The following is a 20435-nucleotide window of genomic DNA, read 5'->3' as shown; positions in this document are numbered from 1 at the left end:
GGGGTCACAAAGAATTGGACACAATTGAGCACAACTGAGTCCAATTTTGGTTTCCACAGTTAACTCCTATCCAACTTTGAGCAAACTGCATAACCTCTCATTACCTCATGTTTTTTTCACCTGTAAAATGAGGACAATAATAGAATTTACATCGTAATTCTTAAACACTTTCCACCTGACACATGGAAAGCTCTACTTTGGTGTGTTGTCTGTCTTGATGTAATTCCATCGGTCATCAAGAGTTTACAACTCATTCCTGCCAGGACCATCCCACTTACCTTGTATGTTTCAGAGGATGGCCCCTAGCCTTCTCACTGATTCTGTGAGCACCCCATACTCCACTAATCCTTCTTTTTTTTTTTTTTTTGCCTAACTCACAGTCAGTCTCCGTTACCTGCAAATCCCAAACACTAGATGTTATGTCAATTCTGTTTCCCAGCAAAGCTGGAACTCTAGAACCTCCAACCTATGATCCCCTCAACTTCCAGCAGAATCCTGCCACCTGATATCAACAAGTCTCCAAAGCTCGAGTCTGGAGTAATGATACCAAAACCATCCAGACCAGCTCCTGCAGGTGGGAGAGGGTTTGATTGCTGAATACATACCATTAAGAGATCCCCCAGGCTGGAGCTATTAGAAATAGGGGATTCTTAGTCCTGAATGAACAATGAATAAACAGAGGTCCAGGGATGAAAAGGGACTTGTAAAAGTTATACAAGCAAGATGAGATGGCTCCTAGCTTGGGTACTTTCTGCAAAAAGACTGGTTGACCTATGTGGGTTGGGAGATGGGCTGTGAATGATGCTTGCACTTTGAACTTAAACCCTTACTACTATACTTGTCCATTCTTTGCTTAGTCCCAACTTCTTTAAGCTTAATATTACCTCAGGGCCTTTGTACGTGCTGTTCCTTTTGCCTGGAACTCTGATTCTCCCACTCCATCCCCACTCTTCACCTAATTTCTTCCCCTCTTTCAGATCTAGGCTTCTCTCCTTCCTAAACCACCAGCTCTAGGCTGATCCCCCTACTGTGCCCAGTATTAACATTTGTCTGTTTCTTTCTTAGCAGTTCACACACTCAGGTATTACTTGTTTGTGTTTTTCCCCATCTTTCGCACCAGACTGTACATTACCCAAGGACAGGGGCTCTGTCCTGTTATGGCTCAGAGCATGGTACAATGTTTGATAAAGGAGCGGATGGATCCCAGAGTCACCCGACAAGAATAACTAGCTATCATCTAGTTTCCCAGTCTCCCTCCAAAACTGAAGCTTAGCTGGGAACAGTGGTTTGGCCACAGTCACACGACCGGTCACTATTTGAGAGAAACAAGACTAGTACTCACACACAACCGCCATCTCCTCCAAGCCTTGGGTTGGGAGGTCCTGGTGAAGCATGGGTGGGCTTCACAGGGGAAAGGCGTTGGGACATATGCTTACTTCTTGCCACCAAATCTAAGAGGCAGGTACTATCCTCACCATTGTCACCATTATCATCGCTACCACCATCACCATCCCCATCTTACAGATGAGGAAACTGATTTACGAGATTTCCTGACTTGCTGGAATTCCCCCCAACTGGCAAGTGGACGAGGAAGAGTTCACTTCACCCAGCATCAGGACTGTGCCAGAGCCTCGTTCTGTCAGTCTGTACAATGGGCGCTTCCTGGGGTGGGCGGGATGCAAGAGGACGGAGGCAGGAGCTCGGCGGGAGGAGTGAGGAACAGGGCCAGATCAAATTCCCCTTGGCAGCCCGCGGCCCTGGGCCGGGAGGGGGGCGTCTGGTTCTCATCACAGGCGGCGGCGGGCGGGGCGGGGGCAAGGCGCCGGCTCCGAGGGGCCGCCGTCGGCCGCGGGGTCCCACGCGGGGAGCAGCCCCCGCCCCGCCCGCCCCGCCCCGGCGGCCGCCCTCGGTGGTGGCCCGGCCCTCTCCGCCCGCCCGCGGCTCTCCCCTTCTGTCTGTCTCCAGTCTCAATTACCGTGCGTCTCTCCTGCACCCCCTCTGTCTCTCTGCCCGAATCCCCGGCTCCCCTCGCAGATGAGGCGGGGTCGGCGCCCCGGGGCCAGCCCGCTCCGCCCGCTCCAGGGCTAGGTGGAGGGTCTGAGGCTGCATCCGACAGACGGAGGCATCAACGCGCGGACCGGACCCTCTGAGAGTCACCGGGGAGAGGAGCAGCCGTCGCCGCCGCTTGTACCCCGTCACCATGGTAACGCCTGCCAAGGCCTGGACCACCTTGCTCTGTCCCCTGTTGATGGGCACAGCCCTAGAGGGGGTGTCCAAGGCAGACTCCTTTAACGTGGAGACCACCTTCAGTTCCTGGCCAGGGGTCTGTGCTTAACTGCCCCCACCAGCAGGGGTGGGGTGGAGGGTGCAGGAACCCATCTCTGGCGATGGCTTCCCCCCTCCTCTCTGGGCCTGCTTCTGTCCTTGTGTGAAGTGGATGCATTAAGATTGGATGTTTGGTAAACTCTGATACTGCACCATCCCATTGCACAGATCAGAGCTGAAACCTAGCTCTGAACCTTGGACAAACTTGGGGTGGTGTTACATTTCAGACCTGAGGCTGAGGGTCACATATGTGCATTGTTGTCAGTGTTTGGATGGGGACAGGGTTCAATTCCCCTCTCAGCCCAGTCCGGGCAAGGTGGGTTAGGGTACTGAGGGGAGGGGAGGGACTTGTTCACCCAGACTTGCTTTGGTGTTGCTGCGTTCAACTCAGAGAAGCAAAGTCAGGTCTACTTATTGGTCCAAGAGGAAGTGCTCCCATGGGAATTGGGTGGGGCGGTAGGCCTAGGGGAGTGGGAGAGGGAGGAGGGAGGGTTATACCCCCAGGCCATGTCTTTCTGAGCTGGCACCTTGAGAAGGTTGGGGTGCTGTGTGTGTGTGTGTGTTTGTGCCAATATCTGGAAACAGAATGAAAGAAAAGCTTGTTTTCAAGAAATCTCAGCCCAGTTTCAGCCAGGAGCCCCGGGCCGGTTCACAGAAGTGGTGGGGATTTGGAAAAGGGCTCTGGGGACAGGCCACAACTTTAATCCTTGACTGTGATGGATGAGGTTGAATCTGTGTCAGTTGAATTTGTGCACCTGCAGACTTCTATACAGACAGGTTCACACATACACACACAGAGCATCCAAACATTCTCACACCGCTGAACACACATGCCCTCTCGAACCCAAGCCTTGTATGCCTGCTCCCTCAGATTGCTAGAATATGAGCTTAATCACCTGCATATACACCACAGACATACTGTAAAACCAGACTCCTAAATCCACACACCCCAGGGCAGGTATACACATATGTCGCTCTTGGAGCTGTTTGACAATAGTCATCATGGGTTAATGGATATTCACATCTCACCACGGGCAAGGCTCTGAGCTGGGCAATTTACATAAGGGAGATCATATAACTCACACCTCCTCTAACAGTAAACCTGCTGTATCTCTACCCCACAGATGGAGACCCAAAGCTCTGGGAACTTAAGTGACTGCCCAGGGTCACTCCTATCAGGAAGTGGCAAGTAGGACAGCCCAAATTCTGAACCTGCACTGGGTGGTCTTGACCACCCCAGAGCCATGTTTTCTGGCTTCAGACTTAACAAGTTATTGGTTTTAGAATCCAGATGCCCTGCTGAGCTGCAGACCCCTCAGATCAAAGCTCAGACACTGAGTGGCTCCTCTCAAAGGGTGAACAATTCTTTCCTGAATGGGAATGAGGGATGGATTTTCCTCTTATCTCTATCTTTAAATATTAAAGGTTGCCACTTGCCCATCTTTTCTGGAGTCAGAGTACTCCAGCCTCTCTGACTTTGGTTCCGAGTTTTCATGTTTCATGCTCTCTTCTGCCACAGGGCCTTTGCACATGTTCCTGCTAGGTGGAACACCTTCCTCTAAATGAATTCCTATTCATCTTGTGAATCTCCACCCAATGTCACCTCCTCAAGAAAGTCTTTCCTGATTCCTCTGCCTTTCACTCTAGCATGCTATGTATCTCTATTTCGTGGCACCCATCACAGCTGTAATGTTTGTGGGGTGATTTGATTAATGGCTATTTAGTGTTCTGGGCAGCCCAAGGTCAGAGCATCTTATGACAAGGGCTTAGGGTTTACCTAGTCCCACATTTCTGAAATTTCCATATTATTATAATAATTTTTGCATAACTACTTACTGGATAAGGTATAAAGAAATTATAAAATTTACTACTTATTGTTTACTTAATATTTTCTTGAAATCAACTACTTTGTGAGTTTAAAAATATATTTAAATAGGAAATCTTATGCCCGTGAAAAATCGGTATTCATTGTCATTAATAGAAAGTAACTGTAAAAATAAATGCAATGAAAGTGAATATATATTAGAAAATTGTGGCTGGATCAAGTTGGATGTGGATGATTCTAAGCCCAGGACTATTTTCTTTCTCTTAAAAGAAGTAGTAACTAAGTGTCTGAGAGGTGTTCCAGGTATATTGGCACTGAGCTTTCTCTTTGGTCTCATAAAGAGGACTGGAAGAGAATTAGAATAACTTTCTTACTGTGATTTTCACATTAAGTTCATGTCCTCCCCAAATCATCTCATGGGCCACCTGTGATCCCATCCCATGCTTTGAAAAACGCTGACTGAGTCCAATTCAATTCATCCAACATTGCAAAGTACCTATCTTTGCAATGGTAGGTGGTCCTCCAAAGCACCTACTGTGTGCCAGGCCCTGTGTAAGGATCAGGGCCTGGAGATGAGTCAGCCCTGATCCCTGCCTGAGGGGCTTGTGGTCACTGGGGAAGGCAGAGCACTCCCTGGGAATTCTGTGCTGAATGATGGGCAGGGGAGTCCATCACTTTGCCTGGAAGCACCCGTAGCATGAAAAAATTAAAGCTATGGGTCGAGGGAGTTCTTTGGTGGTCCAGTGGTTAGGACTCAGGGCTTTCAGTGCCCTGGGTTCAATCGTTGGTCAAGGAACTAAGATTTCCACAAGCGGCCAAAAAAAAAAAAAATGCAGGTGCGGCAGGTCTTTGAAGGGTGAGGAAGAGCTCATCCAGTCTGGAGAGGAGCTCGTGGGAATTCAGGATGTGCTTCCCAAAGTGGGGAGCCCACAAAGGGTCCTGGAAGGGGAGACTTCGATGGCACTTAGATGAACATTTCTCATTTTGCAGCTTTTCATCTTAATGAGTGTTAGGAAGTGATTTAAACAGCAGGAACACATGATAATAAATACAAATAAATTCAAGTTGAGAATGAATTGACAGAAAGATGAATAGGAAGTATTGGGCTGGCCAAAATGTTTGGGAAAACCCAAACAAACTTTTTGGCCAACCCTATAAATAATGGATATTAAAGAAATAATAAACTAGGTTAGGTTAACAGTAAGAAAAACTCATGAATGAGATACATGGGTCATTGGGAAGCCCAGAGCTAGGGTGTATTGTGTATTAGACATAGGAAGGGGATTCTGGGGAGATTAATGGGCCACTAATGCCAGGCTGAGCTGCTCAGGCAATGGGGAGCCTCTCAAGATAGTTGAGCAGTGGAAGGTTACAGTTGGGTCTGTGTTAGAAAGACCATCGTGGCCAAAGGGGAGCCTAGCCAGGTGGCAGGGAGCCTGGGGAAGAGGTAGAAGAACTGGTAGTTATGTGGGCAGGTTCATATGCTGGCTCTACCATTGACTTGGGCTCCGTTTCTTAATCTGTAAAATGGGAATAAATATACCCATCTCATAGAATTGTTGAGAAGATGAGATAAAAGAATGTATGGAAATTTTTTAGCATAAGACATGCCACAGAAGCCTGCTCAGTAGGAAGAAGGTCTAGTTATAATTGTTATTAACCTTAGTGTGGTTTGGTTGGGAGATGAACCCCAGGGCAGAGGCAAAAGGGCCAGGAGGGAAAGGAACAAACATAGAACTAAGGCCCAGAGAGGTGAACCAAATTGCTCAAGATCACACAGATGATACACAACAAAGCTAGACTTGAACGTGGGTCTGCTGGCTCCCACTTGCTTTTTAGTTCACTGCATCTGAGTTGTTTTTCCAGTTTCTGAAAGTTTTTTTTTTTTTTTTAATAAGGAGCCAATTCTCACTCATACTTCCACCCACACAAAACTAAAAAGGATTCAAAGCAGGAGAAGCTTTAGATGGATGTGAGCAATAACTTCCTGGCACCCAGAGCAACAGAACACTGGTTAGATTTTCCTGCCTGGAGAAGTTCAAGGGGAAGGTCCCAGGTAGTTGAGTCTGGCGGTCGCAGCTTGATACCCACGAGGCTGCATCAGGCTCACAGATATATTTGGTTTGGCCAAACTTTAAAATATTCGGAGGTTTTACTAAAATGTCAGTGGACCTGGCAATGCTGGGCAAAGGCAGCACTGGGCTGGAGCTGATGAAATGGGGCATGTGCCCCAGGAGCCACAGCTCCCTACTGCTTCCCTGATTCTGAGTCCCACCATAAGGGGTCACTCGCCAAAGGGCTAGAGGGGCTATTTTCTCACACATAGACCGATTCCATCTTCCATGTCAGCTCTCAGGCCTCCATAGGCATTTGCATCTGTGGCTGCTAGTTTAGACCTTCCCTGGACCTGAGTAGGAAGATGGATGAGACAGACCTTTGTAAACTTTCTCACTACCTGTGGGTTAACTGATCCCACTGGGGAACCACATACCAGCTCCAGTCCTTCCTGGACCTGATTATACCTTGAATTCTAGAAAGGCCCCACTTGGAATGGTCTTGGAGATAGATAAGCCCAATGCCCCCATTTTACAGATGGGGAAACTGAGGCCAAGATGACTCAGTGAGTCAACGGTGGAATCTCATCTTCCCTTGGCATCTCTGCCACAGAGGAGAGGAGGGGTTGAAGCTTGTAGCCCGAGGATACTGCTTACCTCAGCTTTCCTCCATCCTGTCTTTTCCCAAGCTTGGAGGTGTCGATACTAGGTGATGCTAAAATCTGTGCCTGTTGGAGCAAATGGATAAAGCTGGACCTTTAAGAGTTCAGCCCACCTCTCAAAAGGCCCAGCTAGCCACATCTGGTGAGACTATTTAAAAAGGGAACCAGACTTAAAAACACACTCACAATCACACTTTTATATCCCCGTCCCCCAATTATAAAATCTCTACAGGCTGGTTACAGAGTGTTCGGAAAATCCAGCGACTGAGAAGGAAAATTAAAACTGCGACTTACAAGCCCCTGCCCCTCACAGCCCTCAGGGGTAACTACAGTTAACACTTTATTTCATGGCCTCTCAGCTTACACACATTTTTACACAGTGGAGATCACACTGCATGGGAATTTTTCTTTAAAAAAATTCCAATAATCAGAAGAATACTTACCGCTGGAATGGGAGAGTGGTCTGGGTGGGGGCCTCTTTCTTGCGGGGAGGGGCGTGGAAATCTTGACTTTTCAATTCGGGTAGTGGTTCCAGGGGTATGTACAGAGCTAAAAATGCGTCAACCTGTGCCCTTTATGTTGTGTTAGTCGTTCAGTCATTTCCAACTTTTTGCAACCCAGCGGGCTCCTTTGTCCATGATGGAATTCTCCAGGCAAGCATACTGGAGTGGGTTGCCATTCCCTTCTCCAGGGGATCTTCCCAACCGAGGAATCAAACCCAGATCTCCTTCACTGTGGGCAGATTCTTTACCATCAGAGCCACCGGGAAGCCCGCGCACTTTCTATTTGCTTATTTTACTTGATAAAGGCAAGACTTAAGATTACAATAATAATAGAGGCTCTTTGCAAAGACATTGATCAGAAATTTACAAACACCCATACTCCCCGTTCCTCTTGTGCCCAGACAGGACTGCCAGGAACAGGCACTCTTCTCTGTCCTTTGGCATCCTACAAGGTACCGTGGGTCATTCCAGAAGGTCTGTGAGCCTGGTACAGGTGGCAGCCTTGCAGGCCGATCCTGCCAGCCCCACTGGTGTTTCCATCTCTGGCACTGGGTCACAGGGGAGGGGGCTGGGGGGCTGCAGACGGGCTCTGGGCTGCGACACCCTCTTCTTTCTCAGCTTCAGGCTGTCTCCTGCCTCAGATTCTGTCGAGGAGCAGTTAAAGGCGCAGCCGGGCTGTGCTCACAGGGGAGGAATGGAAACATGTTGATTGAGTTTCACGGAAATCATTTTGAGGGGCCCACGTCTGGCCGACGGTGTTTGGGTTCCTGTGGTCCCAGGCTGGGCTGCTTGGTTGATTTTGAGTGGAGACTGGCCAGCTTTCCTCTCTGCAGCCGCCTGGGCCCCGTCACCGTGTGCTTCCCCCCATACTTGGACAGCTTATGAGCCCCTGGGGTTCAGGCCTGTAGCAGGTAATGCTCTGGCCAAGAGCTCAGAGTCATATTAACTTGGAACATTCTTCCTTTTTACTGGCTGCTCCTTATATGGTTAGAGTCTGCGGCCAGCTGAGCCAATGTGTGAAAGCCAAGGCGTCCCAGGCTACAAGCCTGTAACGGTGAGAGGTAAATAGCGTCTTTAGGCCCCACTCGAAACAGGGCAAGACAGACAGCTGGGAAGGGCGCCCCCAAATCTGGTGGCTGTTGGGGACCCCAAGGCAGACCCCCAGGGATGAGGCAGAGGGTAGACTTGACCCTCCCAGACCTAGGTTGGATCCTGGCTTTTTCTCCCCTTCTCTGTGACCTTGGGCCAGATCAGCCTCAGTCTCTTTATCTGCAAAATGGGATGTTCCTATTTTGCCCCTAGGATGATTGTGTGTGGCCAAGCAATGTGAGTAGAGGGTGTCGTTCACAGCAGGTGCCTGGAAACTGTTATTAGTGTGGGGGTGACCCTTGTGGATTCGGGAAGGGACCAGGTGTCTTCACACAGAGGCCAGGACTTGAGCTTTGTTCGACAGGATGAGTAAAAATAAATAACAGTTAATAACAATAACAACCACAGCAAAACTTTTACTTTTCTTATGACTTCCTACATTCTTTATCTCCTTCTATGTCCAGAATAGTCATCTGAGCAAGACAGGCAGGGGACTAGAATTCCTATTTACAGATGGGGAACTGAGGCTCATCATTTCTTCTTTCCCCCAGATATTGGGATGCAGGCTGTAGTTGAGACACAAGTGGTGCCAGACTGTAACATGGTATTGTGTGGTTAGAGTCTGTCTCTTTCAAACTCTCCTCTGATCTGAGCACCCAGGGAGTAAGCCTCCCTCTGTGTGAAAAGATGTCTTTAACACCTTTCTAGGGTGTGGTGATCTCCTTTGGGAAGAAAGAGAGATGTCCTGACCTTCAGGAGGTCACCAAATGTCCCTAGAATTTAACGGCAGTATTTCTTTTCATTGTTTACTGTTTGTTTTCAATATTTTTTTGAAATACAGTTGACTTACAATGTTATGTTAATTTCTGCTCTACGGCAGGATGATTCAGTTATACATATATACACACTTTTATGTTATTTTCCATTATGATTTACTAGAGGATATTTTTTAAAGCAAACACTGCTTTCTTAGAAGTTTATTTACTGTTTTTATTTTTGGTTGTGCTGGGTCTTTGTGGCTATGCACAGCCTTTCTCTAGTTGTGTAAGCAGGGGAGGGGCTACTGTTTGGCTGTGTTTTCTCACTGTAGTGGCCCCTCTTGTTGTGGAGCATGGGTTCTAGGGCACATGGGCTTCAGTAGTTGCTGCATGCGGGCTCAGTAGTTAAGGTACAGGGGCTTAATTGCCTCATGGCATGTAGGATCTTCCTGGACCAGGGACTGAACCCATGTCTTCTGCATTGGCAGGTGGATTCTTAACCACTGGACCACCAGGGAAGTCCTACCATAGGCCATTGAATGTAGGTCTCTGTGCTTACAGCAGGACCTTGCTGTTTATCCATTACCTTTTTTTTTTTAAATTAAATTTTACTGAAGTAGAGTTGCTTTGCAAATCCATTACTCTTTCTTTTAAAAATAGTTTATTTTTATGGAAATTGAATAGTAAAATAGATTTTATATAATAAATGTGTAATTATTTTATAGTTATATATTAAATTATTTGCATAAATATACACTTACAGAGGGGTTTTTCCATTCTCTCAGTGGTGAAGAATCTACCTGCAATGCAGGAGACATGGGCTTGAGGTCTCAATCTGGTTTGAGAAGATTCCCTGGAGGAGGGCATGGCAACCCACTCCAGTAGTCTTGCCTGGATAATCACATGGACAGAGGAGCCTGGCGGGCTACAGTCCATAGGTCACAAAGAGCTGGACATGACCGAAGCAACTGAGGATGCAGTTACATGAGATAGATAGATATATATATATATATAGCTATTATAATAATACATGTAAATATACTTGTGAATAAATATAAAGAAATACATATTTAAATACATTAAAAATAAGTATATATATATATATTTAAATAAATAAAATAATATAAAAACTACCCAATGCATCTTTGGTCTATTTTTGGAGTTACATTCTAGTTAGGCCAATTTATATTTATTTTTCCATTTAAAGTAGTGATATAATAATAATTGTAACCTGACTACAAAAAAAGCAGTGATGGCTGTTGTTTAAAGCACTGACTAAGTGCTCGACTTCGGCAGAGAATCTATGTGTACTCTCTGACTCAACCTGTCTCAACTCTTTAAGGCAGGTAGGATGACAGTCTCCAGCTTTAAAGATGAGGAAACTGAAGCAAAGAGAATTAAGTCACTTGCCAGGTCAAATGACCAATAAATGACAGAGTTAGAATTTGAATTCAAGCAATCTGGCCACAGTCTCATAACCAGTATGGTGACATAGTCTCCATTTAAGATGCAGTTATGGGGCCAGGTTCAATCCCTGATCCAGGAAGATCCCACATGCCACGGAGCCACTGAGCCCGTGCTTCACCACTACTGATCCTGCGCACCTCAAGTACTGAAGCCACAAACCAACGGAGGTCCAGCACAGCTGAAAATAATAAATAAATGAATTTTTTAAAAAGATGCAATTAGGTATGTATGTTTTTAAGAAGTAATAAGCGGAGGGACTTCTCCGGCGGTGCAGTGTTTAAGCCTTTACGCTTCCACGGCAGGGAGTGTGCGTTCCTTCTCTTGTCTGGGAACTAGAATCCTGAAGCGTGATCAAGAGATTTAAAAAAAAAAAAAAGTGAGTGGATTTGAAGAAAAGTAGTAAATGATGATAGTACAAAAGGTATTAAAACGAAAACACATTCAGATATGCTAACATTCATGAAGGTGACAATAAATGATTAAATTTCCAAAAACAAAACAAAACATATCTAGCCCAACTCCATGAGCCCAGCAAGGCAAGCGCCTACTCCGGGCAGCAGAGTGGACTAGGACCTAGGGGAGGGGAGGGATGGGTGGTGGCCTAACTTAGAGTATCTGTGAGTTCATGGATATCAGACAGGGTCCCCCAACTTCCTGTCCCCACTGCTGGCCTCAGTATTAGATGGCCGGGGAGGAGAGGTGGTATTGGGATTACTGGGTGTTGGCCAGGGGAGGCATTGAGAGAGGTCACCAGGCCAGATGAGCTTTTCCTAGTTCTTTGAAATCAAACCCCATCCCCATGTTAGTGTGAAAATAGCCCCTCCTGGGCTTGCGCACTGCTGTGTGTGGGTGTGTGTGTCCCCTCTGAGCTTACTGTCATGTCAGGACCCTCTTTCCTTCAGAGTGGGGGCTGTAGACATTCACTCATTCATTCTACAGAGAGCAGTAGAGGGCCTCCCTTGCCTTCAGCTCTGTGGGTACTGGGGACCCAGCAGTGACCCTGACACTTGTCTAAATGCCCTGGGTTAGCATCCCTTGTTTTATAGCCTCCTGGCATTGGAATCTTTCTGGGATGGAGAAATGCATTCTTCCTTCTCCTCAAAGTCTCTATTTTATTTCCCTATCTCCAGGGACCTCATTTAGAAAAATGATTTTTCTGCCCTAGATAGGCCCTCTTTATGTTGCCGTCTTATTTATTCTCATCTTCCTTTACATCCCTCAGTGATAGCGGGCACCCAATCTGGGGCAACCAGAAGGGCTTTCATCAGTCTTTTTAAGAGCTGAAAATCACAACCCACGGACCCTATTACTATACCTGGTTGGGAACCTCTGGCCTTGTCCCACTTGCCCATTTTATGGGTGGAAAAGCTGTGATTCAGAGAGGGACACTTTACTCATCCCTCCGCATTTACTGAGCACCTATTTTATGCAGGAATGAAGACCCTAGACGAATAGGAGCCAGTGCTGGCTGTGTTAGTTCTGGTGCTGCTGGAATAAATGACCACAAGTCTAGTAGCTTACAGCAACATGAATTTGTTATCTTGCAGCTCTATAGATCAGCAGGTCCAACTCATTGGGCTCACACCAAGGTGTTGATGGGCTGCATTCTTTTCTGGAGACTCTCAGCGAGAATCTGTTTGCCTTTCCCAGCTTCTAGGAGCCGCCCGCATTCCTTGGCTCTGCCTCCATTTTCAAAGCCAGCAGCATGTCCTCTCTTGGATGCTTCTTCCACAGTCACATTTCCTCCTGACTTTTGCCTCTTCTGCATTCTCTTCTACTTTTGAGGACGCTTGTTACTGGATTGGGCCCACTTGAATAATCCAGAATAATCTCCCTATTTTAAGTCCAGCTGATTAACAATTTTTATTCCATCTGCAACGTAAGGGGATTTAGTGACAGGTTCCACAAATTAGAATGTGGGCATTTGGGGGGAGCATTATTCTGAATACCACTCCTGTCCTCAGGAAGCCTGGGGTCCACCAAGGGAGACAAAATGAGCGTGGCATTCGCCATGGAAGCCAAGAAAAAGGGACACTTGACCCAGCTGGGATGGGAGCAGGAGGTCAGAGAAAGTCTGGAAGAGATGATGGACTGGCTGGGATGTTGCAGATGAGAAGGAGTTAGTTTAGTGGGCATGGAGGTGGGCGGCATCCCTGGAGGAAGGAACAGCATGTGCGAAGCCTGGAGGTGAGGAAGAGTGTGTGTGTCCTTGTGGCAGAAGCCTGCGGAGAATAGTGAGGCTGGAGGCCAGGCTGCCTGTTTTCTGAAGGCTGTGAGAAACCTGTGAGCAGGTTTTGAGCAGGAGACTTGCAAGGCCAGATTTGCATTAAAAAAAAATTATTTATTTGGCTGTGCTGGGACTTAGTCGTGGCACATAGGATCTTCGATCATCGTTGTGGCATGCGAGATCGTTGGTGGTGGTGCTGGTCGCTCAGACGTGTCCAGCTCTTTACGACCCCTTGGACTGTAGCCCCCCAGGCCCCTCTGTCCATGGAATCCTCCAGGCAAGAATACTGGAGTGGGTTGCCATGCCCTTCTCCAGGGGATCTTCCTGACCCAAGGATCCAACCCAGGACTCCCACATTATAGGCAGATTCTTTACTGTTTGAGCTACCTGGGAAGCAAGATTGTTAGTTGCAGCATGTAGGATCTAGTTCTCTGATCAAGGATCAAACCCAGGCCCCCTGCATTGGGAGTGCAGAGTCTTAGCCACTGGACCACCAGGGAAATCCCCCAGGTTTGCATTTGAGAAAGATCACCCTGGGGTCCTGTTGGAGAAATGGCTGGGAGGGAAACAAGAGATGGGAAACCAGTGATGAGGTGATTCAGTAAAAGATGTGATGGGGACCTGGATCAAGGCAAGGCAGGGGAACAGAACAGAGGGAGTGGGTTGGTGAGCTGTTGGAGATGAGAAGACTATAGAATGCAGCTGACAGTTGCCTGTGGGCAGGAGAGGCAGGAGGAAGGGGCAAGATGATGAGCAGATTTCTGGTTTCAGAGTCTGATTGGATGAGGGGGCCAACCACTAAGGTAGGGATGTGGGGAAGGAGTAGGCTTAGGAGGGTATGTGTTGATGGTCTGTTCCCAATAAACACCTAGGGAAGGCATCCTTGATAAATGAACATGGGCGCTTGTATCAATTATACCAACTTATATCAGTTAGTTATAGCTGTGTAGCAAACCACTCCAAACAAGTAGTATAAAACAGCAACCACTTATTATCACTCGTGTGTCTGCATATGGCTAGGGCTTGCCTGATCCAGGCTGGGCTTTGCTGATGACTCACCTTCAAACTGCAGGCCTGCAGGTCAGCTAAGTGGCCAGATTTGGGACTGCTGACCACCCCTTTCCTTCTGGCCCTGACCTGAATGCTTTCCCTTGTTCTTCTACCCTACCTTGGACCAGCAGATGACAACCAAGCAAAGAGCTGCAGGAGGTGAGGGAATGAGGATGTCTTAAGGAGGAGCATTCTAGGCAGAGGCAACAGCCAGTGCAAAGGCCCTGAGGTGAGATTGTGCCTAGAGTTTGAAGAACAGGAAAGAAAGCAGTGTGGCTGGAGGGGGTGTGCGAGTGGGAAGGGGTAGCCGAGGAAGTCAGAGTTAGCAAGGACCTTAGTCATACAGGGCCAGGAAGGTCCTGGGAAGTGGCCACTACTCTTATTTTTATTGCTGCTATCAGTTTTCATCTTTTTCTCCTGCTCCCCACAGGACCCCCCATCCCTGGACGCAGCCATCCAGCACGCCCTGGCAGGCCTCTATCCCCCCTTTGAAGCAACAGCATCTACCATCCTGGGTCAGGTGTTCCGTCTCCTGGATTCTGACTTCCAGGGTGATGGACTGAACTTCCTCCTGGATTTCCTGATCCCTGCCAAGCGCCTGTGTGAACAAGTGCGTGAAGCGGCCTGTGTAAGTTGAAAGGGACATGGGGTCAGGGTACAAGCTCTCCCAGAAGGGCTGGAGGTGAGCAGAGAAGGAAGTGGGCTGGTATGTATCTTGTTGAAGAGCATGAACTGAGGACATGGGATGGTTTTCAGGTATTAATTGCTTGCCCCCCAAAAAACTTCAGCCCCATAGATGGACAGGAAGGTCACTTGGGCCTTTACCCTCTGACATCTAGGAGTCAATCACATTTGCACTTTGAATAACTAGGAGGGAGGCCTGGGTAAATCATCTGTGTGGATTCTCTGGCCCCCAGGAATTGATACTGTGGGCATTGTCTAACTGTCTTGACTGAAGTGGGGAATCTTCAGTGGAAATAGTAGAGAATGTCTCAGACTTTCCTTGAAGCCCTTATGGTATCAGAACTCTCACTTTCTTCCCTGGATGATGAATGAACAAATACCAACTTTGATCTATTAGTAGCGACTGCCTAGAGCACCTGGTTGGCTCAGTAAGAAGGAATTCTCTGAATGGTTAATGATGTCTGCCATGTTTGAGGGTACGATAGAGATACTAGTGCTTGTCTGACGCTTTGTGGCCCCATGGACTGTAGCCTGTCAGGCTCCTCTATCCATGGGATTCTCCAGTCAAGAATACTGGAGTGGGTTGTCATTTCCTCCTCCACGGGATCCTCCTGACCCAGGAATCGAACTCACGCCTCCTGCATTGGCAGGTGGATTCTTTACCACTGAGCCACCTGGGAAGCCAATGAGACTCCTTCAAACCCAGATCTCAGGGAGCCCTCTCCTGAGGCAAAGTGGAAAGAAAAGTGTTTTAGGCAGAACTCATCGGCTGCAAATGACAGATCCTTGCTTAGATCAGGACAAGGTGATCCTGACATGGGTCTGAGGTGATCCACTGATCAGACCCCTTTGGGACCTTGTCTCTTGTCTCTGCTACTGCTTGTCAGGAATCATTCTTACAAGCTAGGTGTTTCCTCGAGGGTGGAGCCCAGGGCAGCACCAGGATCAAATCCTACCCTGAAGAGGGAAATTAACTCTTCCCCATCAGTTGCAGATAGAAAATCACAAGGGAGGATCCTGATTGGCTGGGCTTGAGTCTTGCATCCATGCTTGGACCAATCATTGAGGCAAGGGGAATGCGGTACCAGGATTGGCCAGGCTTGGATCCTGTGTCTATCCTTGGACCAATTTTTGCAGCCAGAGAAATGGATATGAGGACTCTGCAGACTTGAATCCTATGCCTACCTCTGTGCTCAGAGGGTGGAGATGGTTTTAAGAAAAGGATGGGGAGAGGCCTTTGGAGACCAAAGCTTCAGATGCCTACTCATGGAACTTACCCACATCCTTCACAGAATTGCTGATTCTGCCCTGCCCTTCTGTTATTCAATGCCCACCCCTAACTGCTCCAGCCTCAAGAATTGCTAAGAGCATCTTAGGTCCTACTAGCCTTTCCTGAGTTGCTCATATCTGTCAGGTACCTGGCATATCAGGAGCAGAAATAAATGGAGGAATTATGTGCATCATTTCAATGATAGAAAAAATTGAATGCAGCAGCTAAAAGTTCAGACTTAGGAGGCTAGAATAAGAGATGGTTGGAACTGGAAGGAAATAGGTCATTTCATTCTAGGTGCTTAGCACAGTGCCCAGCACATAGAAATAGCTCCACACACATTCACTGTTCTTGGACGAGAAGAAAGAATCTTGCTGAAACATTGCAGCCAATTTCCACATATCTGTGTTGAGATTATTTAAGCTGTATCCTCCCCATCCTTCCCTCGTGGCTCAGTAGTAAAGAATCCGCCTGCCAATGTAGGAGATGCAGGTTCGATCCCTGGGTCAGGAAGCTCTCTTGGAGGAGGAAAAGGCAACCCACTCCAGTATTCTTGCCTGAAAAATCCCATGGGCAGAGGAGCTTTGTGGGCTACCATCCATGGGTTGCAAAAAGTTGGACACGACTGAGCCACTGACCGTGCACACAATGCCTCCCCATCTTTATTTCTTCTCCCTAACAAGCTATACATCTACCTGCTTCTTTTATTTGGCCATTAAAACTGCATTTGCACTGTTCTTTTCCCCATTTCTTCTGGGGGCAAGGATCACAACATTTAGATTTTTTATGTTTTAAATTATAAACAACTTTAATTGTAATTATAGGTGAATTTGTGACACTTCAGAGCAGGGAGTGGTGGCATGGAATTAATGTATGTCCCCAGGGGTCAGGTGCCCCTGGCTCAAATCCAGTCTCCATCACTGTGAAGTTGGGGGATCCATGTCCCCTCTCTGAACTTCAGTTTCCTTATGAGGAAAGCAGGAATGTTAATAACACAGGATGTATGTACCTTGCTGAGATGATACACACAGCTTAGCACAGAACCTGGCATGAAGAAATTGCTCAGTAGCTGCTGGCTGTTACTTGACCACTGTCTCCTTTCTCCCTATGAAATAAGAATGCTCCGGCCTCAAAGTCTGCCTTTATAACCACCAGCACCCAGACAGACAGCCACAATCAATGAAGTCTAGGGAGACTGGAGACAAACATATGGCTGATTCTAAATGTGAGCACAAGTCCTGCTTTGGCTGCTTTTCAGCTGTGTGATGATGAGGCTTTTTTTTTTTAAACTATCTCTCTGAGCCTTGGTTTTCTCATCTGTAAAGTGGGAATGATAGTTCCCGAACTGCCTGCACTCCTGAATTACTGTGAGTCAAATAAGATGATCATACCAGTCATTTCTATGGTGATTTGCTTTTTGCAAAACACCACTCGACTGTTTCATCTCATTCACTGAGAAGTGGAGGGAAGGGGGAAAGATGCTGTAAACAGCAGAGGACTATATGAAGAGGGTGAAATAACGCACAGACTTGTGGTTTGTGGATAGAAAGTTTCTTGGAGACAGCCAAATCTGCAGTGTAACTGAAATGAACTGGCTTATCAACAAGGCAGGTACAGGTGTGGTCATATCTCATCATTCCCCCAATTCTTAATTCCAGGAAACACCTGCTTGATTTGCAGGACGTTCAGTGTCACTCTCTCCAGCTCTCCCCTACACTCATCCAAATTACATGAGATTATTGGGGCTTATTTGATCTGCAGGAATCAGACTCTTTTCCAAAAGTCAGGAAGAGAAAGACCTGTTTTCAGTTTGGTGGAGCTGTTGTTTCTGTTGATGCCATTTGGGGTCACTGTTGAACACTGGGCCCGCACAGGGCCAACTAAGTGACTGAGCATGCACGAACATCTACTTACTATATTTTATGCATTGCGTTGTTTTTTAAAAAACATACATGTATTTATGATCTCACTTAATCCACGTACCAACCCAATAATACCAACGTGTGTATTGGTATCTGAGCTCAGTCACTCAGTTGTGTCTGATTCTTTGTGACTCCCTTGATTGCAGCCAGCCAAGCTCCTCCATCCATGGGGTTTTTCCAGGCAGGAGTGCCTGAGTGGGTTGCCATTTCCTCCTCCAGGGGATCTTCCTGACCCAGGAATTGAACCTGCATCTTCTGCATTGGCAGGTGGATTCTTTACCACCTGGGAAAGTCCTAATTATACCAATATGTATCATTATTCCTATTTGCAAATAGAGAAGCTGAGGCTCAAAGAAATTATGTCATTTGCACAAGTTAGCAATTCAGACCTTGGAACCCATGTCTCCCTGACCCTCAAGTGGAGCGTTCAACTTGAACTGGGTTGAGAGGAGTTTTGATGGTTGGAGAGAAGGCAGCCAGCAGGACAATCCTCATGGAAAAGGCTCTTGCTAACTGGTGTCTGGCACTCAGAACTTTTTTCTCCCTTGGCCCAGTAGGTGAGGAGGTATTGATATTTTCAAGCTCAAGGCCAGGACTAGGGGGAGCAAGAGGCATGGAGGTCCTAATGTTTAAGGAGGTGCTCCCTCTCGGGCTGCGTGACTTGCAGGATGCCGAGAGTGGGGCCTCCTTGGATGCTGTGTCCTAGGCACCTTTCTTGCCTCACCTGAGTCCTCGACCTGTTCAACGTTCCTTCTGGGAGAGGGAGGGAAGAAACCCATGGGTGGAGCTTTCAGAACCTGATTCTCTGATGCTGTCCCCCTCCTCTTTGCAGGCCCCCTACTCACACCGCCTCTTCCTGCATGAGGGCTGGCCGCTGTGCCTGCGGGATGAGGTTGTGGTCCACCTGGCACCCCTCAGTCCCCTCTTACTGCGCCAAGGTGACTTCTACCTCCAAGTCGAGCCCCGGGAGGAGCAGTCCGTCTGCCTCACAATCAAGTGCCTCTCTGTGGACCTCCGCACAGTGGACACGAAGCCAGTCCCTGAGTCATCCTATCCTATACTTTTCAGCCAAGCCTGGCTGGAGGCCATCAACGGTGACTCTGAGGGCAGTCCCCTACATAACTGCCTGGTAGCTTCAGAAGATGGCATGGCCCCTGTGCCCTGGACCAAGATAACCAGCCCAGAGTTTGTGGATGACAGAGCCCCAGCAGTGAATCTCCTCTCCCCAGCCTGGGAGTCCCTTCAGTTAGAGGCACTGGATTTGAGCAGCTCTCAAGAGCTGCACCAGGCCAGGTGCCCAGACAGCCAAGTGCTGCTTGTCCAGAGTTTGGGCAAGGGCAGGACACACAGGAACAAGTACCCAGGCCTCATCAAGGTGGAGCAAGCTGGACCTGGGGAGGTGGGCTTCAGGGTGGACAGTGTGGCCAGCCAGGACCTGGGGGGAGAGTATGTGGCTCTTCTGGACTTCTCCCAAGAGAGTAGAGAAGGGTCTCCCACTAAGGAGGTGGTGACGCCCAATGGGTGTCCTTTGGGGGTACCGAAGGAGCTATCTGGAACCAAGGAAATCCCTTTCTCTCAAAGGATGCTGCCTCTGTCAGGGGCCAATGGAGAGCCTTCCTTGGAAAAATGGGCTTGTGAGAAGCCTGAAAGCTTGGGGGAGAAACCCTGTGTTTGGGGCTCAAGGAGAAAGGCTAATGATAAAGTCCCTACCCAAGACTCAGAACACCAGCCCCGAGAGCCATACCTCAGCATCTTTGTAAACCCCCTGCTTTGTGCGTCTGGCCTCGGAACAGGTGCCTCAGAAGAGCCACCGGCCTCCACGACACAGGGCATTCTGGGAAACTCAGAGAACATGGACCAGCTCAAGCCAGGACCAAAACAAGCATCCTCTCCCCGGCTCTGCCCAGTTTCTCCTCTTGCTGCTCCAGCCTCCGAAACCAAGATGGAAGAGATGACCAAACAGGGCAATGGAAGACTTGCCAAGCCTGTGACCAACCGCGGTCGAAACACTTCCTCTTCCGGGTCGCCCACTCCTGGGCTCAAATTCTCATTCTTAAAGGGGCAGAGGCAAGCGCCTGGGGCCCCAGAGAAAGCCTCACTCCAGCATGACGGACCCTGGAAAGTCTTGTGTTCACTCTACTCACCCAAACCCAACCGAGCCAAGTGCTTAGGGAAAGGTAAGGTGCCCGCATACTCAGCTGGACAGGGCAACTGTTCTCTGGATGTGATCCGGTGACAAGGTGGTGTAGGATGTCAGGGCTGAGATCCGCTTGGGCTGGGTCCGTCTCAGGGGTTTAGAACACAGGGTGGCGTGTCAAGAAGCTTAAGGTCTTTTGGGCCTGTAATTGAGCAAGATTCTGTGGTTGTGCTGAGACAGCCTGAGTCTATACCCCAGCTTGGCCATATACTGTCTGGGTGATCTTGATCAATGACTTAACCTCTGTAAGGCCAGGTCTCCCCCTCTGTGCAATGAGGATCTCATCTGCCTCCTCGAGTTGTTTTGAGGTTCAAAGACAACACCAGTAGTAAGGAGCTTAGCACAATGCCTGCCACATAGAAGGAGATCAATATTGTAAGCGCTTATCGTTAGGCAGAATGT

General features: G+C 48.1%; 1 protein-coding gene across 1 annotated transcript in view; it reads left to right on the top strand.

The window, feature by feature from the left end:
- Positions 1–1900: 1900 nt before the first annotated feature.
- Positions 1901–20435, top strand: part of KIAA1755 (KIAA1755 ortholog) — a 38505-nt gene continuing 19970 nt past the window's right edge. Inside the window, exons 1-3 of the mRNA XM_061127264.1 lie at positions 1901–2203; positions 14391–14588; positions 18669–20013. Coding sequence (XP_060983247.1) covers positions 2201–2203; positions 14391–14588; positions 18669–20013 — 1546 coding nt within the window. The 5' untranslated portion in view covers positions 1901–2200. The remainder of the gene's footprint in view (positions 2204–14390; positions 14589–18668; positions 20014–20435) is intronic.

Source organism: Dama dama, chromosome 23, assembly GCF_033118175.1.
Source record: "Dama dama isolate Ldn47 chromosome 23, ASM3311817v1, whole genome shotgun sequence".
Lineage (NCBI taxonomy): Eukaryota > Metazoa > Chordata > Mammalia > Artiodactyla > Cervidae > Dama > Dama dama.
Note: the sequence above shows the minus strand (reverse complement) of the source record. Positions and strands in the feature narration are given on the sequence as shown.